General features: G+C 41.1%; 2 protein-coding genes across 5 annotated transcripts in view; one reads left to right on the plus strand and one right to left on the minus strand.

Annotated features, from left to right (window-relative positions):
* mrtfab (myocardin related transcription factor Ab) overlaps positions 1-4,704 on the minus strand; it is a 39,757-nt gene extending 35,053 nt beyond the window's left edge. The window contains exons 1-3 of one of the 3 annotated variants that reach the window (XM_040036587.1): positions 4,461-4,704; positions 3,766-3,827; positions 15-200 (exon numbers count right to left, since the gene is read on the minus strand). In XM_040036587.1, the coding sequence (XP_039892521.1) occupies positions 15-177 (163 nt within the window). In that variant the 5' untranslated portion in view covers positions 178-200; positions 3,766-3,827; positions 4,461-4,704. Of the gene's footprint in view, positions 1-14; positions 201-3,765; positions 3,828-3,911; positions 4,438-4,460 lie in introns of those variants that run through there. The other 2 variants (XM_040036591.1, XM_040036588.1) reach the window with 2 other exon arrangements.
* A 6,162-nt stretch (positions 4,705-10,866) lies between these two features.
* Positions 10,867-23,169, plus strand: josd1 (Josephin domain containing 1). Of its 2 annotated transcripts, none has more exons than XM_040036892.1 (5): positions 10,867-11,025; positions 11,579-12,442; positions 12,549-12,677; positions 16,640-16,834; positions 20,323-23,169. In XM_040036892.1, exons 2-5 carry the CDS (start codon positions 12,072-12,074, stop codon positions 20,420-20,422), a joined length of 795 nt encoding a protein of 264 aa, XP_039892826.1. In that variant the 5' UTR covers positions 10,867-11,025; positions 11,579-12,071; the 3' UTR covers positions 20,423-23,169. The 2 variants fall into 2 exon arrangements, with proteins under 2 accessions (XP_039892826.1, XP_039892827.1); XM_040036893.1 differs by lacking the exon at positions 10,867-11,025 and adding an exon at positions 11,029-11,129 and having other exon boundaries at positions 20,323-22,650.
* The last annotated feature ends 2,231 nt before the right edge of the window (positions 23,170-25,400 follow it).

Consider the following 25,400-nt stretch of genomic DNA (forward strand, 5'->3'; position numbering starts at 1 on the left):
CGTCACTGTCTCACCATTCTTGCGCTCCTGTATAGGCAGCAGATTGGGCGCAGGCTGAAGGGAGAGCTCCTGAAGCTCGCTGGTCACGGCGTCGCTCTGGGGGCTCGAGGCCGAGCCTGGCACACTGGCAACTTCCATACTGCCAGGATTTGGCTCCTCCCCTTTCTGTGAGTCCATCGATGCCAAGGTGACAGAAAGACCTGGAATCGTTTTTTCAAAAGGGAAAGAGAAAGTGTAATATCTCGTGAAATAATCAGAGGACACAGAGTTGAAAGCTCCATATAAAGGGACAGTGATTACTGCAACTAGTGCATATGTATGCAGTTTTTATTTAGGAATTGACCAAACAGGATTATATATACACACACATCTATTTTTTCCATTTTTTTGTAGCATGTAGCTCTACACAGGAAATGAATAAACAAATTAAAGTGTGGCTCATAACTGAGTCAGTTTGTACTTTTCTGAGTTATACTGACTATGAAGCACTGTTGCAACATGAATAATATTCCCTTGGTCTAATTGCTGAAGCCGCAGTGACCTCCATTCTTCCAATTGCAATTCATTTCCCCATTAAAAACAAATCTATTAATGAATTACTAAGAATTGGATTTAAGAAATTCCAGTGTTCAGCTTGTCCTTTATGTAGTTAGAGGAACCCTCAACTATGCCACGCTATAAAAACAAAACAATACTCCAGACATGTTCACAGGCTTTGACAAGTCTGGAAAACATAGTTCCAGGGACCTGAGTCCTAGTCCCAGAAACCGTTCAGTCTGACTGCCTGTCTCTTTCATACACAAATAACTTGGGAAAGAGAAAGAATGCTGGACTGTAGACCAGGGATTAAATCAGCCATCACGGAAGAATTTGCATGTTTCAGCTTTTACAACTGTTGCTGTGGCCGCTGTTCTAAAAAGGCAGCTTATGTTTTGTTTTGTTTTTTACTTCTTAACAACCTCAGCACAATTTCCATACATTTAGCCCGGGTAACGAGTCGCCATCAGAGCTCGAGGTATCTCATAAAGGAAGCTATTAAAGAAAAAAAAGTGCCTGTCTAGCTGTGTGTTGCCTTGCACTTGCAGAGAGGCAAAGTCCCTCCTTGGGAAGAGTTAAAGTAAAGTTGAACGTTGAGTTGAGGAAGTGTATAAAAAATTTAAATGCTTCCATATAGTCAATTTGGACTAAATGGAGCCTCGAGACAAAGAGTTCAGGAGACACTTCCCTATCTGAGGCTGCCCACTCCTTGTAAACCTGTAATAAGCAATGGGAATAATGCTAATGTAACCTAAACTAATGTGCGGGTTTAAACAAGCTAAACCTGTTTTTAGCAACATAAGCGTTCAGTTTAGCTCAGGCTACTTGGCTTTAGTGACAAGTGTCACTATATAAATGCAATTCATTATCATATTATTAACATGGATATCTTCTAATGTTTCCATGGAAATTTTATGCAAAGCACAAACACATAGAGCATTAAACTGCTCGGTAATGAGTCAAAAGTCGTACATGTCACTGACTTTTGAATAACTTTACTCCATTTCTGGTTCTCCATCAAGCTTAGGTGACTATTGCTGTGTTTACAGTGTGAAAGTGATGCAACAGGTGCAATTGTGTAAAATGTGCTCTTGATGCGATTAACACTTCATTGGCGTAATGGTTGGGGGCAAAAAAAATTCTTAAAATCGCTGTTGCTTTCTGACTGGCAGGTACATTTATAACAAACTGGTTAAGCGTGTGAAGAAGCGAAGCCTGAAGGCTAACCTTCCTGTGAATAGTCAAACCATTCAAACCCATGTAAAGGAAGAGATTTTCCTGATTTGCTGGCACAAGCCTGGTGTAACTGGTTCCTTTCTCAAGCACTCCTCTGGACTGAGCAGGCCCGGTAACTTTTGACAGCTACTCGCTAATGGTTGTTTACAAAGGCAGGACCTGCCGCTGTGCTGTGTGCTGATTTCCCTCTTGCTCTCTCTGCAAATATGTGTTTTCTAGCTGTGGGGTTCGGATGGGGATTCTGTCATTACTGCACAGCGGGGCTGCAAACAATGAGGCAGTGTTGTCTGAGATGCTGCTCCTCTCGTTCTCTCACAATCAAACACAAGCTCACACGTCTGAATAGCGACACACTAACCGCACGACACTAAAGTTTCTCTTGATCTCACTGGATCACTGCACGTTTGATCGCGACAGACATAAAACATTTAGATAACATTTGTGTTCTATCAAATGCTATTTTTAAGTCAATTAAAACAGAGAGAGAAAAAAATATGTGAACCTATCAGAATGTATGTGAATAGTGTTACTTTTTATGGAAAATACTAATAATTTTGAGTTGTTAAAACTGGATTGAAAATCAGTCTTCTCTCATCTGTGGGGCTGAGTTTCCTCACAAACTGACTTTAATTTACTTTTTATCCATCTGAGAATACGAGCGGGGTCACATTGGCAGCTACTGTCCAAGATGGTAGAGTTGGGGGTTCAACAAATGGACAAGAGATCCTCTAAAGAAACAACTAAACATATTGTTCAGTCATTTATCTGGCACAAGGCTTTTACTCAGTAAGTATCTGCACCTTATGCAGAGCATCCATCCATCCAATTTTAGGGTCTAACCCAGCTGTGAAAGGGTGAGAAACAGGTCGCCAGTCTATCACGAGGCTAACACAACCCGCTTTTACAAATTATAAACCAGATTCTCTCATTACTAGTTAATGACGGACCTAATAAAATACAGCTAAAAATTAGCAAAATATTATAATTTAATATGATTTAATAAGATGACAATTATTTAAACAAATTATATAGCTGGTCCAAATAACCCTGTATCAGTGCGTATACATGTTACAGACAGAAATCAAACTGCGTAAGCATTTTTTCACCATTCTGTCCGGCTGTCAAAATCACCTGATATTTAACAATGATTTTTTTGACCTGATCATGCAAGAGATTTGTAATCATTTTACAGATGACAACAGCCAAAACTAGTCTATCTAGACAGCCTGACTGCTCACCCAGAGAAAACAAATCCAAAAACTGGTTTAGAAAGGCTCAGAAAACCTTGACAATGTTGCTAAAATAACATTAACTCAATAATTGAGACTAAATCTTGTATTGTAATTGTATAAAGAAATTATTTAGTGCTGTATCTACATGAGCTCAATAACAGCGTAAGCCAACATGATGAGACAAGCAAGATAATGCATGCACTTGCTTCTTCAATCTGATGTGTGATCTTTGTCTCAGTACACCACTCTGAGATGCCTATCTCCTCGACAACAGGTGAGAAAAACTGCGAGGCGTTATGTCTGCAGCTTTTGTCGATGCCTCACACAAAAGCTAGCTTAATACAATAACAGCCAGTGACCTAAATATCAAGTGTCACACATTAAATTAACCTCCAAATCACAAATGAATACGACAGATCTTCACAGTTGCCTCATCCCTACTTTCCCCAACAAACAGCTGCTGTTCAAACATGCATAATGTGCTATTCTGCTGAATAGTACATTCAAATGCTGAAACACACTGGAAGCATTCCTCCCTACACGCCCACACTAGCCTTTCAGATATGCATCATCATTAAACTGGTACACACTGCGAGGCACACACGTCCTGACAGCCAAGGCTGTTTCACCATCAGTCACAGGAAACCAGCTACCAAGAATTACAAGAGCTTTTCAGTTCCCCAGCAAACAGGTAAAAGGATGTGGTTGCAACCTGGCTTATCATAAACTAGGCCAGATGTGAACAAGGCTTGTTGCTTACCTGTGTTACAAAATCTGGAAGGGGGGTTTTCCCATTTCAGGAGGACAGAGCTTTGAACGGTCCTGTAAAGCAAAATAAGAACAAAAGCTTCAGTACAAATAGTCTGTTATACCCCTTTGCTCTTCTGATCCACTACTTGTACGTACTATGATGCTGAGCAGCTGTATCACAGTAACCAGGGCATGTGCAGGAAAAAAAGAAAAGAAAAAAGATCTACAATAGTACAAGACTCATGACAACTGATAAGATGGGCTAAAGAAATCCACGTTTCAGGAGGCCTTTCCACAGATGTCATGGGGCCGCAGCCTGCAGCTGTCACTGTCCAAAACACACAGGCATGCTAAGCTATTGTTAGCCTGTCTGGGTGGGAGTGAACCTAAACATTCAATACGCGAGCCAAAGTCGGGCTGCTATAGAAAAGCGGACACACGCGCCATACTGGACGTGAAACGCTATCAACTACAACAATAAAGTATTTAACGCTGACACCGGCTTTAGCTGAAAACTCTTCGACTCCCCTGCTGACTGCAGACACAGACACCCCAAGTTAGCTAGCAACCGTTAGCATGCCATAACAACATCACCCCTAAGTGCCAACGCCTACGATCAGTTATCTGCCAGGCTGTTACTCTCGCTGAATAGAAATTAAGCTGCTGTTCTAACTCCGAACCATGAATTCGTATTTTTATGCTTACTCATAATGTTCGCCACTTGTGTGTTGTGTCTGTGAGGATAAACGCCTTTGGCATCACAGCGCCACCCCCGAATCACAAAGGAAACTTTAACCGGAAAACCCTCCTCTGCGTGGGACGCAGAGACCCACTTCCTTCGCTACGCCGTTCCCACGGGTTCAGCCCGCTTCGGTAACATGAGAAATAAGAGCGGAGCTTTGCCCGCATATCCCTGTAAAACACTGCCTTCGCCACAAAAATAGGTATGCTGTTTAACTTGAAGTGGAGACTGTGTTTGCACTTCTGAGAACTGTTTCTATCACACATGCGCAGTCTCTGTCTCCCTCTAGTGTTCAACTGCGTGTACTTCAGGACACACGGAGCTACAGGTATTACAATATATGTCTCCAAAATAAAGAAGCGCGTTTTTCTATGTGATTTTCACTTCGGTCTGATGTTTGCAATACTACAGTCTTTTTTCTTTGTAATATAATTAAGCCAATAAGGTATGTTTTATGTGATTTTTAATAAAGAAAGCCAAACTGACATGCTAATTCTTAGTTTGAAAGACAAACAGATGCATTTAGGTAAAAGTAAATTAAAAAAGTATTTATGGATGTGTGTAATGTAGTTATTGATTCAGATTATTTGGATTTATATTTGTAGAGTATTCAGTGTTTTATTTTATGGTAAAGATTGTTCTGCAAACCAAATAAAAAATAATAGGTCAATTTTTATACATAGCCCCGGATTTTCTGTTTGGTGCACTTAGATTTCTAAGTCTGGATTTCTATCTAGCTTTCCTTTAAACTTTATACTTATTAGCCCTCGGATTGCCATTGTAATTCAAATAATGGCTGAGCAATCAAAGGAACCATAAATGATTTTATGCACCATTCACAGTTTTACTGTAATCACCACATGTACTTAAACAGAGACAAGCACATGCTGCTGGCAGGATCAGTCAGGTTGTTCTTTAGGTACCCACCCGGCCAGGAGACACCCTTCAGTCAGGGGCCCCAGATGGATTTTAAGTTCTTCCACTTTACCTTCAGTGTGTATTGACATTCAGAGGTTCATAGGTAATTGGACGACAATTACTTCAGTTTCATGGAAAGGTGAGGACTGTTCTGTTATTTCATGACAAATGAAGCAGACATAATATATGAAGTTGATTCAGAGTCTTGAGTTTATATTTTATAGGTTTTCACTGTATAAGGCTCCCTTCATTCCTGCAATGTGAGGCTACTAGAACTGGAGCCCCCTACTACAACAAAAACAACGTTACCCAAAATCCTCTGGGCCTCCTTACATAACCAACATCTCACCAGCTCCCTTTTTAAGGAGAACATAAAATATTTGACTTTGGATTTGGTTACTGTTGAACAGATTCTTAACTTGAACACTGCTTTGTTCTTTTGTTTCTTTTGAAGATAACAAACTTTTTAGCCCAACAGCCCAACAACAGCCCAAGTTTCATCATAATGCTGTAGCTTTCCCACTGAGTTCTATCTTTCAAACTAAGGATAAACTCTTGTTTGCGCAGTTGTCTACAAGTTCAGTCCAGTCCTGTGGTTTCAAAACTGCTCTGCCTGACTTGGTTATGACTGTGGGGCTATTTGGAAAAGTTCCGGGTGTTGGTTTTTGTAGGGAAGGAACTAGAGTGCAGTTCAACCACGCCTGTTCCCACGTGGGGGGATAACTGAACTCCTGTGCACAGTGATGCCTGTTGAAGAATCTCTGATGTGAATTCATTCTCTCTTTGTCCTTTACAGTAATAATAATAATGGATTGGATTTATATAGCGCTTTTCTAGGCACCCAAAGCGCTTTACAATACCATTATTCATTCACTCTCACATTCATACACTGGTGGAGGCAAGCTACAGTTGTAGCCACAGCTGCCCTGGGGCAGACTGACAGAAGCGAGGCTGCCATATCGCGCCATCGGCCCCTCTGGCCAACACCAGTAGGCAAGTAGGGTAAAGTGTCTTGCCCAAGGACACAACGACCAGGACAGAGAGCCCAGGGATCGAACCGGCGACCTTCCGGTTACAGATGCGATTCCCAACCCCCTGAGCCATGGTCGGGAAGCACTGCTGGGTCAGCACAGTGGAACCAAGCTGGCACCAAATCAAACGTTGAGCTGGGCTAAAACATATTTTTAAGTGGGACGACAAGATATGCAGAAGTACTGATCTGGTGTTTTTGAACAGCCTGTTTAGCCTCCCCGTTGGTTTGTGGGTACTGTGCACTGCTGATCACATGTTTGAAACTGTATGTATCAGCAAAGTTTGGCATATCATCCGCTGAGAACTGTGGGCCATTGCCAGTCCTTAAGATCTCAGGCACCCCGTCACATCCGAACATGGATTTCAGATGGACAGTGGCATCAGGAAACTTTATGTGGTGGAGGTTGGCCATTTCAGCATATCATTTCAACAGTCCACTACCTGCAAGTACATTTTTCCTTTGATTGTAAACAGGTCTGCCCTCACCTGGGTCTCTCCAGTAGATTTGTTGGGAGCAATAGCTCATTTTGGCTCACACACATGTTCTGCATGCATTTAGCTACCCCTCATGTAGCCTGCTGAGGACACTGTTTCTTAAAGCTGCAGGAATGACCAATTATGCCCTTTTTAACTAGAGGCTATCATGCACAATAAAGGAGGCATGTGCACAGTGCAGCTTTACCAGGCTTTAATGATCTGCTCTATGGTCATCCATCCTGATACATTTTCATGACTTGGGGCTGTTAGCCACTAGCAACTAGCTGAGCCCACTAGCCCTGAGCAGGAGAGTGCAGGTTACTGATCACAAATATTGGTTTCTCTCCTTTCTGTAGTGTTAGGTTTGTGAACCCTAGCATGCCCAGTGGTATAAAACCTTGTACAAGTATGGGCATCTTTTCTTTCTAAAGAGCTGGTTTTACATCTGTGAACATCACATTGAATACATGGTCAGGAATGACAGTCATATCAGCACCAGTGTCAATTTTAAATGTGATAGTCCTGTCCTTGGGCTTTAGATTGCAGCATGTTGTTGCTGTCTGTCAATGTGTTGTCCGCTTCATCACCTATGCAGTACATGGAAATATTTACCTGGATGTCTTCCAAAATACTTTCTGCCAAATGCTGCCATTCGGCCAAGCAGATAGTGATCCAAAGCATACATATAAAACACAGAAGGGGATTTGTTACAGCAAAGGATGAAGACCGTGAATGTGTTAGTCCAAAAACGTCTGGCAGATAGAAGAACCGCATCTGAATAAAGAAGTGAGAGAAAAGTATAAGGAACTGCAGCAAAAATATGAAGACGGGAAGGTACGGTAGAAAGAACGTGAGCATGACAAGAAGTAATTGAAAAGGAGAAGGAAAACCTGGAGCAGAAGAATCAAGAGCTGCAGGAATGCTGCTTAAGAAAGAACATCCCCAAAAAAATGCTCCAGGGTTTTCAAAATAATGGCGATAGAACAGATGGAGGTGGAGCACAAGGAGAAAATGCATAGTAATAAAAAGAAAGAATATAAAGAAAAGGAGTTGAAGAAGAAAGAGAAAGATGACAGTTAAGGTTTGTGGAGCTGGATTCACAAGAATAAGAAGTGTTTGGGCAACTGAAGAGCAGAGGAGGCTGCCGCTTCCTCTGCCTCCCTCCTTCTCTCGAACATTTCTCAGTCTTTCATTTTTACCTGTGCCTCAGGTTCAAGTTCTTAACCTTCACCTATTGTAAGTCTACATTTATTTGTATGTATTTCTTTTAAAACTGTATAACACGTACACACTTCTTGGAAATTTGCTTGCTCTTTGCTCTTGTAGCATTTCTCATTTTCATATCCTCTCTGAATACAAAATCAGCAAAGCTAAAAAGCAAGAGGAGAAGCACAAATGTTATTCCACAGTACACATGCAAATTCGAAAACAGACATTCGAAACTGACTTTTACAGTAAATGCCAAGTCATTCGCCCAGCAGACAATGAGGTCTGTATTTACAGGTGAAGAACTCAGTATATTACTGTTACAAATTCACAACATAGACACCTGATCTGTGTCGCCAGACTTCATTTGTTAAAGTCAATGGTACGGTCATAGAGTTTCCAAATTAAATTGAAAAGGAACAAACCTTCCATTGCCAGTGGATTCATTATGGTGCACAGATATATGGGACCTCAGCACTAGTTTTACTGGGACGGTGTTTGGGACATCGTTAAACAGTCCTCCAGGAACCCTAATAATCAACAAATACATTTCTTTATTTTGTACATAGGACATATATGACTTCACAAAGATTTTATAGTATGAAACTTAAGGCTGACTTTGCCAACCCACCTTTTATGACATGGCATGGGAAAGTCCTGGAGTGTCCACGTTTTGGAAATGTTTAAAGAAAACCTTTCTACTTTATAACATATTTCAGTTCCATTTCCCCATTTTTTTCAATTTTAAGGGATTTGTGTCAATTAAGAGTGCATGAGGCTCAGAAAAGTGTGTTTTTAGCTGGTTTAATAGCTGCTACAAAGTTGATTTCCACACGGAGGAAGCTTCAGTTGCCCACTTGGCAGCAGTGGTTGCTCATTTTCATGGATGTTGCTTATCTTGAACTGCAGCCTGAACCCACAAAGCTAAAGAAGATGTTGCGTAAAATTTGAAGTCTTTATTGTACTCAGTGTCTCTCTGTCTGTTCCTCTCCCCCTTCTTTCTTTTTTCCCTTACTCTTTTATTATATTTTTACATTTCTCTAAACACAATAAACATTTTATCACAAAAAAACTTTGTTTGTTAACTCAGGGTTTCTCCTTCACACATCATTTCACTCTTCCTTCAGCACAAACTTAACGGATTGCCCTCCGCTTTAATCAAATATTATCAGAGGAACAGATGATAAAATTCTGTAAAAATTCTGATAAAATTCTATAAAGAGTAACAAAACAACACGTATAAAGTGAAAACTGTGTTTATTGGCTATTCTCGGTGATAAGCAAATATACAAATGAACTGATCAGCTTTCTAATGGGTGTAGTGTGAGCTGCAATTCCAGCAGTTTATATGCAAATCAGGAGGAAGCATGAAAATATATATACGTATTAAGGTGTCCTCTGCTTCACCAACTGACTATGCAAATTCCTGTGACAATGCAACACACTGTCTGCGCTGCTTTTACTTTAGAGAGGGCGTCCTTTGGTGGGTGTTTTTGAGGTACAGTTGAACTGGTATGTGTTTAACATCATAAATGTTGGTTTGACGCCTGGTGCTTGGTGGTGACTGCGAAAGAGTAGCTTCAAATCAAAATGCTAAATTAAGAGAGAAAACTCCTGTGTCCCTCTAAATGTCAGTAAAATAAATAAAGGGGTGAGACAGTTCTCTCACTTTTCTTTAATGAAGGACAACACAAGAAGGCCATCATGTTAAGACTGCTTCAGAGGCAGTGTTGTGTTTCACATCAATTGTTTCCTGTTAATTTGTTGCACATATTGTGCAACTTGAGCTCCCCAACATATTAATGACTGTGGGTTTAAACGGATATCTGCTTCTCATAATGTGAAAACATTCACTTCATTTGAAATCCAACACTGCAATTTGGATATTGTTATGCTTTTTATCAAGTTTTTGTAACATCTTGATGCATGCTTGATCATCCCGGTAAGGAATTCCCAAAAAGTTGATTCTGTTCATCTGGACAGCGTTTTCAGTGGGTGAAACGTTTCGTCGTTCATTCATTTTACTTCTTCAGTCTCAGCTGACTGCAAGTTTTCCCCAGCCAGTGATCAAGGAACTGACCTCACAGCCCATTGTTCATTCAGTGGTGCTAGTTGCAGACATTGTGAAAAGGTACTGTTTATAAGGTTGGGGGAAACTGCAGTCAGCTGAGACGTTTCTCTCACTGAAAAGCTACGTCCAGATGAACAGAATCAACCTCTTGGGAAGATTTTGTACCAAAAACAAATTTCAAACTTAGCCGTCCTATTAATTTGCTCAACCAGTGAACAATGACATAGGCATATGGCATTAGTTTGTTTAACTGAAATAGGCTTTTTTTTTCTTTTTAAGTTCCCACCAAGTGGAAAATATCTAACTTTTAAGCAGCTTAAGTATTTACAGACTGGCAAATTTTATGTTGTGAGACTAAATCAAAAATGACAAAGCTAAACAATAAGCTAAAGGAGGCTAAAGCAGTCCTCATTTGTATGACCCATTCATGAAGTAAAGTTTAAGAGTTGGAACTGCTTTAAGAAGACAGCAGGTGATGTTTCCTATGGTAAAACATATTTTCATACGTATTTAAACCCTTTGTGCAGCAGTATTGTGATGAAAAGCGCACTACAGGTGAGAACAAAGTGGGAAAGGTAGGCTTTGGCAGTCTCAGGGGAGGATCTGCTCCAGTCTACTGACGCAGGCGGTGACAGCAATATGGAGCCAGGGAGGCGCTACTGCGCATGTCCGCGACTGCACGGACGGAGAAAGAGACAGGAGAGAGCCACAACAGGAAAAAAGTGGCAAAGACAAAGGTCTGAGCACCCTTTAGGGGGAAAAGGACAGAGGAGACTCGGGTTTTAGACCGGTTTACGGCAGCCCAGCTGTGACACCAGCGGCAGGTAACGGGCGGGGAAGTGGTCGGCGAGAGAAAATGAAGTTATAAATCATAAAAGGAGGCGTTGTGGTTGTGTTTGCTGGAGACACGGAGTCACGTAGAGCAGCAGTAAGAACAACGCCAGATATCTGCTAACACGGATTAAAACCTTCTTTTCCTGCTATTAGGGGAATATATTTGCTATGTCTCCTTAACGCTGTGTAAGCTTCACATTAACGTGTAGCTCTTGTCAAATGTTGCTAGCTCAGTGAACAGCTTGCTTCCTCTATCCAGTTCAAAGCTGCTCGAAATGTTTACCTTCCCTTCATTTGAGCTCTGCTGACCAACTGAAGCTCTAAATAATGTAACAGCGTATTCAGTGGTGCTTCACCGTGTTGTTTAGGCCGATTTGGCAGCTATTCTTTAACCAACCATATCCGAGGTGTGATTTGGGGACTTGTGTTATTATGTGTAATAGCTAAATTATGAGGAAAAACACGTGACCTTCCTTTCCTTTTTAATACAGTGTGTTTATTTTTTGCATTTCAGTTGCTTATTGACTGTATTTTTCTCCACAGTGTGTGACTCCTCTGTTCCTGTGGAACTGTAGCTTTGCCGTCAGCAAGTCTTGGAGGATGGAAAGACCTGCTAAGCTATAGGCTTTAGATGGAAAGAGCTGTCAGCACATAGAGGATGGAGGAAGTGGAAAACGCAAAGAGTGACGGCACTATGATTGATGACACCGCTGTGCTGTTGGAGGACTAGTCTGTCATTTTGGAGCATCTAGAGTATCTTTGCTGGTTATACTTGGTCACTCATAGCGATCTTTCTGCACATCTGTCCTTTAGTGGGAAAGAGACAGAAAGAAGGTTTTGCGGTGTTTGAGAGCCACAGGTCTCATTTACCCTCCCTCCAGATACAAGCTCCTCTCTTCCAAGTGGCTGAGAGGTTATCACGCAAATGGTTGTCATGATGTTCATGTAGTGTCCTGACATTAGTAGTTGTGGAGCTGAAGGAGGTACCGGTGGAGGTGGGGGCGGCGACAGCGCTGGCGGTGGTGAACATCCAGGGATGGGAAGTGCTCCGTATCCAGCCGGTGAGTGGAAGGGGAAGGGGCGAGGCAGCCTGCAGGAGCTGGGGTGCATGCCCTGGAAGGTCAGCAAACAGAAAGGTGGTGGAGGAAGTGGAGGGGGAGGAGGAGGGGAGGCGGTGGTGGGAGCAGAGGAGAAGAGGTCCAGGGATCCCAGGGAAACTCAGCAGCAAGATCTCTCATCGTCCTCTTCTTCACTCACCTCGCCAGCTCCTCCCCAAGCTTCTTTGGTGCCTCCGGCCATTTATCACGAAAAGCAACGGCGGGAGCTGTGTGCCCTGCACGCACTCAATAACGTCTTCCAGGATGGGACAGCCTTCAGCCGGGACACCCTGCAGGAGATCTACCAGAGGTGAGACAGTATGTGGATTAAAAGTGTTAAGGTGTGCATAAAATGTTTCGTAAATACAATCTGACTAAGTGATCTGTGGACGATCCCTTTTGTCAACTTGTTGCAGGCTCTCTCCCAGCACTATGGTGACGCCTCACAAAAAGAGCATGCTGGGAAACGGGAACTATGACGTCAATGTCATTATGGCAGCCCTGCAGACCCGAGGGTTTGAGGCAGTTTGGTGGGATAAAAGAAGGTATGTAGGAGTAGCAACAAAAGAAGCCTTAGCATGGATAAATCATATTTAATCTAGTAGAAGTATTGATTTAATAGATTTATTTCCATTTGCTTACGTTGTAACTGCAATTTGCCTCATGACTTCTACCCCTGATTGTTTCCCAAAATAGTCAATGTTAGGCTGAGGAAACCCAAACCAAAGAAAAGCAATCAGTCTATTGTTGCTTATCTGTACTTGTTTACACTTGTTCCTCTCTTATCTCGCTAGAGTGCACATACAGTGGGGCAAAAAAGTATTTAGTCAGCCACCGATTGTGCAAGTTCCCCCACCTAAAATGATGACAGAGGTCAGTAATTTGCACCAGAGGTACACTTCAACTGTGAGAGACAGAATGTGAAAAAAAAAATCCATGAATCCACATGGTAGGATTTGTGAAGAATTTATTCGTAAATCAGGGTGGAAAATAAGTATTTGGTCAATAACAAAAATACAACTCAATACTTTGTAACATAACCTTTGTTGGCAATAACAGAGGTCAAACGTTTACTATAGGTCTTTACCAGGTTTGCACACACAGTAGCTGGTATTTTGGCCCATTCCTCCATGCAGATCTTCTCGAGAGCAGTGATGTTTTGGGGCTGTCGCCGAGCAACACGGACTTTCAACTCCCGCCACAGATTTTCTATGGGGTTGAGGTCTGGAGACTGGCTAGGCCACTCCAGGACTTCCAAATGCTTCTTACGGAGCCACTCCTTTGTTGCCCGGGCGGTGTGTTTTGGATCATCGTCATGTTGGAAGACCCAGCCTCGTTTCATCTTCAAAGTTCTCACTGATGGAAGGAGGTTTTGGCTCAAAATCTCACCATACATGGCCCCATTCATTCTGTCCTTAACACGGATCAGTCGTCCTGTCCCCTTGGCAGAAAAACAGCCCCATAGCATGATGTTTCCACCCCCATGCTTCACAGTAGGTATGGTGTTCTTGGGATGCAACTCAGTATTCTTCTTCCTCCAAACACGACGAGTTGAGTTTATACCAAAAAGTTCTACTTTGGTTTCATCTGACCACATGACATTCTCCCCAATCCTCTGCTGTATCATCCATGTGCTCTCTGGCAAACTTCAGACGGGCCTGGACATGCACTGGCTTCAGCAGCGGAACACGTCTGGCACTGCAGGATTTGATTCCCTGCCGTTGTAGTGTGTTACTGATGGTGACCTTTGTTACTTTGGTCCCAGCTCTCTGCAGGTCATTCACCAGGTCCCCCCGTGTGGTTCTGGGATCTCTGCTCACCGTTCTCATGATCATTTTGACCCCACGGGATGAGATCTTGCGTGGAGCCCCAGATCGAGGGAGATTATCAGTGGTCTTGTATGTCTTCCATTTTCTGATGATTGCTCCCACAGTTGATTTTTTCACACCAAGCTGCTTGCCTATTGTAGATTCACTCTTCCCAGTCTGGTGCAGGTCTACAATACTTTTCCTGGTGTCCTTCGAAAGCTCTTTGGTCTTGGCCATGGCGGAGTTTGGAGTCTGACTGTTTGAGGCTGTGGACAGGTGTCTTTTATACAGATGATGAGTTCAAACAGGTGCCATTCATACAGGTAACGAGTGGGGGACAGAAAAGCTTCTTACAGAAGACGTTACAGGTCTGTGAGAGCCAGAGATTTTCCTTGTTTGAGGTGACCAAATACTTATTTTCCACCCTGATTTACGAATAAATTCTTTACAAATCCTACCATGTGAATTCATGGATTTTTTTTTCACATTCTGTCTCTCACAGTTGAAGTGTACCTCTGGTGCAAATTACTGACCTCTGTCATCATTTTAAGTGGGGGAACTTGCACAATCGGTGGCTGACTAAATACTTTTTTGCCCCACTGTATATTGTCAATACTAAAAAGGAGGCACCCCTTGTTTTCATCTGCACCTCAGCCACCTCATCAGCAGGGTCCTGAGTGATCCCTGTGATTAGTCAGTGCTTCCTGTGGTTGATAAAGTTTGAGTCGGTTTTATCAGCATTCCTTCTTCCTTCATTATCAGTCTTACATGACTGTTGACAGCAGCACCAAACACAGACTTGCTATATCGATAAAACCCATTCCTGTTTTTCTCTTTTTGAGCTCTGCAGATGCGCGCTGTTGTTGTTTGGCATAACACAGTGGAGATTCACCTCTTTTTTGCATGTAACTAAGGCTTTACATGCTTACATGTTGTAAACATTCGGTTGCTGGCACGTTAACCGGAGACTGAGGCGAGAAAACAACGCGATGAATGGACTAGCACTTAAGCGCTCTCTCATTTTGGATTTCTCGACAAGAGAAGACATGACTTCTTTTTATTCTTTGGTTATGTTTATGAAGTTCCTGTGACCTGAGGCTGTTTTTATAACTCTACTCACAGGGGATTTTTGATGCGGTAAACACTTGCAGCCAAGATATTTTTAAGTATTTGGACCACAGTGAAAAAAGTGTGCTTAAAAGCTCCAACCCACAACTGGAGTATTTATAAATATCATTTATTTTTGGAAGGGAGCAAAATAATAAGGTCACTTATGAGAGGACAAGTGATTGATAAGACAAGGAAATCTGGTGCCCTGATCCACAGAGCAGGTTTAAAAAAAACTCTTGAGTTTTTTTCTAGCAGTTCAGCATGTGTAATGAAAAAAAAAAGGTACCAGCATTGGGTAAAGAAAACGCAGAGCCTTCGTTTTAATCCAGAAAAGTGAATGTCCCTCAACGAGAACCCTCACCAGACAGCCCCAGAGATGACTTATTGTCCACAGAATCACAGATGAAAAGATCAATTATATAAGCACTCAGGTTAAATAGAACAAATACTAAACTAACATATCAGTGGGATTATAATATTTGTAAACTTCTTAAATTAATACATTTCAGTATGTGCTCAGAGTTTGTTGAAGAAAACCTGCCAGCGGTCTCAGAGTCTGTTACTCCAATAATAGACCCCGAGTTTAAGTTAGCGCTATTTCTGGAGCAGAAAACCCACAAACTCTGAGTTTTTATTAAATCTGATTGGTTGATCGTTGTCCTCGTGTAGTATTATCATCAGTGTACAGTCAACTGTGTTTAGAAGTGTGCTCTGATACTGGAGCGTAGGTGTGGCAGGCATTCAAGCACTAAAACTTCACAGTCTCCACTTCAGTCTTCGTTTGCCAGTTAATGACAGTTTTGAATTTTGACAGATGCAAAGTTTGCTACACAAACTGCACAAAGGTCAGCGCAGTTGAGTTACACAGTGTTCGTTACACAGTGTTCGTTACAGTCATCAATGGGAACTGATAAAAAATCAAGAGTGCTTTGAAGTGCTGTAAGCATGTGTGCCATATAACCTGTTTGTTTCATTTGAAAATGGATATGCCTCCCTGGTTTGTTTAAACTTCTGGCTGCAAGAATGCTTCTCTCTGGTATTCTACGCAGTCTCTTGCGATGTCCTGTACATACTGTAGCTGAATAGCTTTGCTTGTGATTGTTACTGCGGATGGTTTATCACAGGGTTTTTTTTTCTCGGACTTCCTGACTTAGAATGGACCTTTGTGTTGTGACTACACTTGTAAGTGCATTTTATCTGAACATAGCTGAAAGTTTCAATGTAAAAATAAATATATATGTGTGTATATATATATATATATATATATATATATATATATATATATATATATATATATTGCTCAAGTAAATGCAAGCCCAAATAATGACAGGTAACAAAAATGCTGTATGGCTGGAGAGCAGTAGGCCCGGGTTCGAGTCCGACCCGCAGCCCTTTGTCTTCCCCTCTCTCAATCCCCACTTTCCTTTCAATCTACACTGTCTCTATCCAATAAAGGCCAAAAAAATTATCTTTAAAAAAAGTAAATACAAATATTTTCAAATAGTCATGTAATATATATTTATTATTAATGTTACTATTATTATTATTGTTGTTGTTGTTATTATTATTAAAAATATATATTTTTTTAGGGATGTTGGCAATATTGAACTGTCCAACGTGGAGGGCTTCATCCTGAACGTACCGTCCAATCTGCGCTGGGGGCCCCTCCGGTTGCCGCTTAAGCGCCAGCACTGGATAGGCGTCAGAGAGGTGGGAGGAGTCTACTACAACTTGGACTCCAAGCTACGTAGCCCTCAACCAATTGGCAATCCGGATGAGCTCAGGTGAGAGGGATGGGGAGTGTGTGCATGTGTAGCAGCAGCAGCTGTGTCGTTTTATAATTTTGTTGTCATAAAGTTTTAAAAACTAATAGATGTGCTAGTGGAGAGGATCTAGCTGAGAAATGTACAGTTAGCTCCATGTTAGAAGTAAGTGTGAAGCCTTGATGATGCTCTGCATGTACATGGACAACTAATGCATCACAGCTGAGTAGTTATTCCTGTTGTAGTTCTTTGAAGTCTGCTGCCTGGGGTGCATGCATAGTTATTGCATTGTAATGTAAAATCTGTAGACGATAGAGGCACACGGACAGCCGCACGGACCATCAAGCTCATCATCTCATGACGAAATGTACCTCATAACGATTCTAGATGACTCGAGGATCTGTAAAGGCCCAAGACAGCCATGTTGATCCACAAAAATGTTCTAGCCATCTATTATAGTGATAAAACCTCATGCTACTTACTTAGAATGACCTAACTTTACCATATAGTCTTAATGTTTTATTACATATGTCCTGAAATGAATGAGTGAGATTATAAACTCATCAGAAAGTGTAGACAGAGGTCAGGGCAGAGGGCTGTGTCTTGTAGACCAGTGTTTCCCAACCACTGTGTGCCGTGAGAAATGATCAGGTGTGCTGTGGAAGATAATCTGGTTCCACCTGATTAGTACTCTAAGCCAGCGGTCCCCAACCTTTTTTGCGCCACGGACCGGTTTCTGCCCGACAATATTTTCACGGACCGGCCTTTAGGGTGTCGCGGATAAATACAACAAAATAAAACTAGTACCGGTACCGAAAAAAAGAAGATTTATTCATAACACACGTGAAAAGACCCAGGAAAATCGAGTTAACGATAAAAACGATAACAAAATAACGCTGAAAACCCTGAAAACCATACATTTCACACCTGAGCCTCAACTCTCGCGGCCCGGTACCAAACGACTCACGGACCGGTACCGGTCCAAGGCCCGGGGGTTGGGGACCGCTGCTCAAAGCGATCGGGCAGAACAGGTACATTCTCTTCCACTAGAGGGCAGTACAACTTCCTGCTCTAATTAAATGGGCTGCCAACTGCCAGTAAAACAGAAGAAAATAAAGAAGAAATGACATAATAGTCATGTGAGATAATGCAGCGTGTAATAGCAATAGATAAATATTTTAAAAGAAAACATAGTCAATCTGACCTGCGTCCTGGAGAAAATTCAAGCCCAGATGAAGGCCCTAGCATGAGTAGTGGTCAGAAGAAAGCAAAAAAGGTATACTGGGGACAAACCGAACCATTCCGCTATACCTGGTGCACGAGTTGCAGGATCTTCTCTCCCCTAAGCAATAAAAATAAAGAGCCCTGCTACTAAGAAGAGGTACAAATAACTAACTAATAAACAACTTAAAATGGGTTGTTGTACACCCACTTTTACCTGATATATTTGATATGTTATTGATATATATTTATATATATTATACATTTAACCAAACAAGTTTTCCTTGTTGGCTGCTTTAATGTTTTTTGGGGTTTTTCACTGATCATACCGAGGCTGACTCTAAGCTCTGGATAGCTTTCACTTTAATCACTTTTCCTTTGTTAGCTTCTTTAAAATGTCCATGTTCAGCTGGTCAAGGGTAATTCAAGTGTTTGATTAGGTTTGTTGTTACGAGCAGTCTCTTGGTGGGCACACCGTGGTTTACTCGGACAAACTTGGTGACATTGCCCATTCTATACACATACTAACAAAGTCAAATCAAGGTCAGCTTTATTGTTAAAGACCATATGTAGAGTTATGCACAGGAATTTGAAATCGCAATGCTCCCATGGCCCTCAGTGTACACTGAAAATATAAAGATAAAAAAAGAACATGTTAGCATGTGGTTGTAAATGTGCAAAAGACTATTTGCCTGAGCCTCTATGTGCAAGTTGAACATGCATGGAAAAGACACGGTTTAATCAGACATACACTACCAGTCAAATGTTTTAGAGTTGAAAATTATGCAGTTTAATGTCTCATTGCACTCTGAGATGAAAGCATAGTACAAATAAGCAATTGGAGTTAAAAAAATAATAATCATGGAATCAACTTATAGACCAAAATGTATTCTAAACTTTTGACTCATCAAAGCCACCTTTGGCAGATATAACAGCTGAACACACCCGTGGCATTCTTTCTACAATAGAAATCAAATATTCTTCAAAAAGTTCTTACAATATCTGTTGCAGAAGTTCTCATAAATGTGTGGCAGTAGGTTGCTTTGCTTTCACTCTTCTGTCCAGTTCATCCCAAACCAGCTTGATGGGCTTTAAGTCTGGAGACTGTGCTGCCACTCCATGTTTTCAAGCTTACCGTCTTGTTCTTTTTTCCTGAGGTAGCTCTGGTATAGCTTGGACTTATGTTTTGGATCATCATCTTGCTGTAGGATGAACCCCTGACCAGAGGGTACTGCATGGCGCTGTGGTAACACCCTTTGTACAAGTCACCGACACTGCGTCCAGCAAAACAGCTCCAGACCATCACACTTCCTCCTCCATGTTTGACAGTTGTCCTTTCGCCTACTTGATGCCGTACAAATATCCTGTGTGATGATTTTAAATTTTGATCCAGACCATAATACCATCTTCCAGTCTTCAGTGGTCCATTGGCAATGTTTCATGGCCAGGCAAACCTCTTTGTCTTATTCTGACGTCTTAACTATATTTTTCTTGCTGCAACTTGTCCGCTCGAAGTCTCCTCATCACAGTTCAAACTGAGACTTGCTTACTATGACCACTATTAAGCTGTGCTTGAAGCTGTTGTCCTCTGAGCCGCCTATCACGCAAGCTGTTAACTCTCAGAAACTTGTCGTCTGATTCAGGTGTGGCTTTGGGTGCGCCAGACATCTTCCATTATTAATTGCCTTTTTCTCACCATTTTTGTAGCAACACACTATTTTATGCAGCGCAATACTGTTCAACCGATGCTCAAGAGGGTATGGATCCAGTGTGTTCCAGTGTTTATGTAGACAGAGGGTTGGAACACCAGGTTTCAAGGCTTGATAAACCTCCGTTGCTGCAGAACAGTTTAAATTGTTAACCCATTTTATGTTCCATGAAAAAGGCCTTTTAGTATAATTCATTTAAGAAAAATTGCATTATTTCTTTAGTTTTGGGTAACCTTTACTTTTTTTTTTTAACCTCTGGCAGTTCATTTCAAGCTATTCACTGAACTTGAACAACTTGAATTACAATAAATAACTGGAAAAATTGGGGTGTTCTAAAACCTTTCACGGTAGTGTATGTGAAGCTGACTGGCGGGTCACTGGTTAGGGCCAAACATGCTGGTCTATCGCTACATCTCCAGTTTGTGGTTTACAACTTGTTCTGCTGGGCTAAAAAATAATTCATTGAAGCTTTACATCAGCGTACACCTTGTTAATTTTGTTGTTGTTGTTTCGCTTTAATCACTTTCACTTTAATTTTAAAAAATGTAATTCTTTGTTTGATTTTTATCACATTCTCAGGAAGTTTCTCCACCAGCAGCTACGAGGGAAGAACTGTGAACTCCTGCTAGTTGTCTCAGAGGAAGTGGAGGCGCACCAGACATGGCGATCTGATGGCTGAGGGTTTAACCAGCCTACCACAGCTCTAACTGGGCCAGCAGTCCAATCGCAGAATAAACGGAAGAGGAACTAGCATTGTTGTGCTCAGCCAAACCCCTTTGATGCACACTTGCAGATATATATCTACTACACACACACACACACACCTTTTTTGGAGGTTTTGTTTACACAGCCATTGCTGGACAATTATCTGGCGAGATACAATGCAATGAAGGAAGCAAACACTTTACATACAGGGAGAATCAAAGAATCACAGCTCTTTCTCACGACACAGCTAAGACTTCTGAAGTGTTATCCTGTTTCTGCTATTCTTGTGGATTTTTTTATATTGATGCATATTTTCAATGTCAGTTTTGATCTTTTGCTTTTGTTTTTTTTCCCTTTTTACTTTTCTAGTTTCCAAAGTCATTCGAGTTCAGGCTTTATGAAAAATGCTATGTTCATGTGCCTGTCTCCTTCAGTGATCCTCCCCGCTTCTGTCATGACGTTCACTGATGTGTCTTTGTGTTTGTGTCCTTCCCTTCGTGTTGTAAAGCTCTCTTTCTCTTTGTCCGTATCACTTTCACCAAAGCGTGCCCTTCGTTGCCTCAGCGTGACTCCATCTCTGTCTTTTTCACGTCACTGGTAAGAATCGGTGAGTGATCACGTTGCCAACTTTGTATACTTCAACACCTCCCAAACATTTCTGGCACAGACAGAGCCTTTGCTGCGGAGGCTCTGCCAACACAACACTTTTATATGGCAACAAAGCAATGCAACAGCACCCTGGCCAAGTAGACCCTCTAGTGGATGTTCGCCTAATTTTCAGTCAAGCAAGACATACCATCATCACCTATCCAGTTTTTCTGAAGTCTCAAACTTCCTATAGCATGCCTTGATTAAGAAGCCAATGCCCCATGACTGTTTTTTCCTTTTAAATCAATCATTAATCAAAATGGGTCCAGCTTTAATTTAGCTTAAACACTGGTCAGCACAAGAGTCATCAACCTTCAGTTTGTCCAGTTTCCCTAAAAAAAAAACCAAATCACATTTATATAAGTTAGTTTTAGTTTGTATCTTTAACCTGGCTGCTCCCAAAGTTAGAGTATCACTGCAACAGAGTTAAGTTTGCATATCTGAAAAGGTGGTGTTTACCTTTAGCAGGATTCTTTTACATCAGCATATAATAATCAATTTAGTGTGACATTTCAAATGTAAGTCTAAAGGATAGATAAAAGTGTACCAGCAAAGCCTGTTCCATAGTGCAAAATGAAAAAACTTCACCATATTTTGCAGAGGCCGATTTGTTCCTGATGGGTTGCTTTTTTATGTATATGTATTCTACATATACATATACAGCATATAAAACATGTGTCAAATTAGAGGAGGAATTGCTTTTGTTGTTAATTCAGATCTGCTGAGGTGCAATATGGCATTGTATTAAAGGCAAAAGAATGGGAGTGTGTAAAACTCTGTAATGTCGCCGTAATTGCCCGACACATCCCTTTCTCCATTATTTTCCTTAAAGAAACAGTAATATTTAAAAAAAAACAAAGGTTACTGCACATATCATACTGATACTGAGATATCTGTAATAGGTGAGTGTCGTCTAAAAATATCAGTTAAGTCAGATACCAGTTGGGCTCTGTACGCCAGTTAACGAGAGATCATGCATATGAGGAAATAATTTTGTTTCCCTCCATCACCGACTTCTACTCAGAGCCACCAACATTTGTTAAACGTCTTCAAAGTGATCTTTCACGCAGATGACACAACAGTTATCAACCCACTGTAGCCCCCACCCTACCTCTTACTTTGGCTTGCGAGTGTCCCCACCACAGCAGTCCTCAGTAGCACTGGAGCTCAGCCTATGCAGAGATTCTCCTTCTCTGTATCCTCTCATAAATATCCTGCCAAACATTGCCAAAATACAGCTCTGAGAGAATGTCAACGATTGTCCCACCAAGTCTTACGCAGCTGCTTCTGTTGCGTGAAGTTTCAATCTGTGGAAGATTTTGTTGGTGGCTTAGGGGAAATGAAACTTAAAAAAAAAAGAAGCTTGAAGATCTTTAGGAGGTGTCAGGTAAAGAAAGTGTAAGTCGGAAAGTGTCCCAAATTTCCAGCCTTTACGCGTGCTGTGGGAAAGTGTAGTGAAATGAGCCTAATGAGAGATTCTGCTGTTGTAGCTTTTCGTATTTATCAACTGTTAAAACTGTTTGCTACTATAAATGTATTGTCTGTTGACGACAATATTGGCCTTAACTTGTTTACATTGAAAGAAACATATAGATATACGTTGCTCTGAAATATTGACGGGGGGGCTGTGCAGTTTGGCGCCACTTCAGGAGGTTAATTCCAAAGCACCGACGAGAAATCCAGTAAGCAAAGAAACTAATCTGTAATGATATTTTCAGTTTTGCCGCCAAGGACTTTATGTTCTATTCAAACGTTTGAAATGACTTTTATAGGAAAAAAAGATTTACTTTATTTTAATGGTGCATGTCTTATTTTAGAGTGACTCCAGCGCAGGCTGTTGGCCATCACCGCCTCGTTATATCCAAGCCGAGCAATCGTCAGTAATTTGTGGAGAGTTTTCAGCCCAATCACGTCGTGACTAGTGTGGCACATTTGCACTCAGCATTTGCCTTTTTCTTCTTTTTTTTTTTTTTGCCATGACAATCCATTTAGCCCTTCCTATTAAAGGACCCTGATTGTCACTGTAATTTTCTTTTCAATAGAAATAAAATGCTTATATTGGCACTTTATGTATAAGCTGGTGTGTGGGTGTATTAAATGGGTGTCTATTTGCTTTCAAAGGGTCATTGTTGGGTTACATGTAGATTATAATGTTGCTATTCTGAGCCTCAGTGAGTGTGTGGAAAGTATGTCTCACTTTTACAATGACATGTTGCCCTTTAGAACATTTGTTCATTTCACAGGGAAATTGTGGTGCGTCAGAGAATGTAAGCCTTCATACCTTATATATTCGTCATACTTCAAGTGAAATATTTCAAATCTTTTTCTCCCCCCAACTTGATCTTCATGTAAGCTCATGAAAATCAGAAATCCAATTTTTCAGACTATTTTTCTCTTGAAAAGTTTGTTCACTTCTACTCAGTTTTTTGTTTGGACTCCTTTACCAAGAACTGCTGCATTAGTGCATCGTGGCTCTGCTGAGGTGTTATTGAAGCCCAGGTGGCTTTGACAGCAGCCTTCAGATCATCTGTATTTTGAATCATGTGTTTGTCATGTTCCTCTTAACACTAACTGAACCCTGTAGATGAATTCTCTACGGGGTTCAGGTCAGGAGCTGGTTGGCCAATGAAACACAATAAGGTGTTCAACATTCGGTAGCAGTTCTGGCACTGGAGGTAGATGCTAAGTCCTACTGGAAAAGGAGATCTGTGTTTCCATAACGCATGTCAACAGATGGAACCATGAAGACGATTGTGTTGACTTTGGACTTCATAACACACAGTGGGCCAGCCACCAACAACATCAGCATCATCACAGACCGTGGAAACTTCCCACTGGATTCTGTGCCTCTCCCACTCTTCCTCCAAACAACTATAAGGCCCAGGGAGCAGGATCAGCCCAGCAAAGACTTTGGAAAACATTAAGTGGAGGATAGTTTTTGAACTTTTAGTTTGAAAGCTTTTCCTATTGGTAAAGACCTCAGCACCGCCCAAAATAAATACCATTAATACTACACCAAATTATTAAATTAAATCATGTAAGTTTTTTTTAATTTTTTATTTATTTATTTATTTTTCTGTGAGTCCACAGTAAAATAATTCACGGAAGAAACATTTCTGTGAATTAATGATTAAAAAAAAAAAAAAAACAGGACAGCCTGGGCAATAAACTACCCAAACTCTTTCTGTAATTTTACACATTTATCCTGTAATGTCACTGCGCCATCGCACCTAAGATCAAAGTGAGTTGTATGTGACTCGTGTGCTCTACGGCCTTAATTTCAAAATGAAGTGCTAAAAATTAGTGTGCGACTGTTCCCCGCTATTCCTAAAGATGTCTGCTTGTGGTGCCTCCTAATGCACTAACACCAGCTACAGTCCACTGATTGCAAAGCTCTTCTAACGCACAATCATCTGAAGACTGGTCATCCTTTTTGTTTGTCCACTTTTTCCGACAGACAGTCTATGCAGCAATGACCTTCTGTGGCTCTGGACAACTGTCAAGTCAGCAGTCTTCCTCATGATTGGGGAAGATCGCTGAGCTACTGAACAGTGGTTGCATGTGCTGAACTAGACACAGTATTGATACTGGCGGACTCATCAAACTCAAAAGATTTTTGTAAGTCAAAAAATGCAATAATATAAATTATAACAGAGAAAATACAATATATTTCACCTTACATGTAATGCATATATAATAAATGAAAGCTTGCCTTTTTGAACTAAATGTGGGGACATAAACATTTTTACAATATTCTAATTTTCTGAGATTCACTAATAATGTTGTTTAAAAAAATGATAACTCCATCTGACAGCTGTATCCCTACCTCCTCTCCAACATGAAGAACATGAAGGTTTACAGTTAAACATTAAACATTTGCTTTGCAAGCCCAGACCTGCATAAAAGCAAAGTTTGGTTGGGCCCCCTATTTACACGTTAGACACCTGAGTTGTTCCACCAAACACTAAAAGGACCCTCTCACCAAGATCAACGTCATAATTCTGTGATCAGATATGTCACAATAAAAGTACAGACTCAAGAAATGCCAAGCTAATGTTCGTTTATTCCTCTACACCTCAGGTACTAACCCTTTGAAAGCTGGCTTACTTTAAGTGCATACTTAAAAATGAGCAGCTTCCATACATGTAATAACGATATTATATCATAAATATTATAATAAAAGAATGACTGTTTATACTACGGTGCTGCTGCTTTAAGTGAAGCAGAGGGGGAAAGTACTATCACCGTCTTTGGTATCCGTATACACGCTGCATAATAAGGATGATGGGGAAGCTGGTGGCGCG

Source organism: Simochromis diagramma, unplaced genomic scaffold (genome assembly GCF_900408965.1).
Source record: "Simochromis diagramma unplaced genomic scaffold, fSimDia1.1 OVJJ01000371.1, whole genome shotgun sequence".
In the NCBI taxonomy this organism is placed as follows: Eukaryota; Metazoa; Chordata; class Actinopteri; order Cichliformes; family Cichlidae; genus Simochromis; species Simochromis diagramma.

Coding starts and splice junctions, on each gene's coding strand:
- josd1 (XM_040036892.1), top strand. CDS start 12,072: ATGGGAAGTGCTCCGTATCCAGCCGGTGAGTGGAAGGGGAAGGGGCGA. Junction 12,678..16,639: donor GTTTGGTGGGATAAAAGAAG/GTATGTAGGAGT, acceptor ATATTTTTTTAG/GGATGTTGGCAATATTGAAC. Junction 16,835..20,322: donor GGCAATCCGGATGAGCTCAG/GTGAGAGGGATG, acceptor TCACATTCTCAG/GAAGTTTCTCCACCAGCAGC.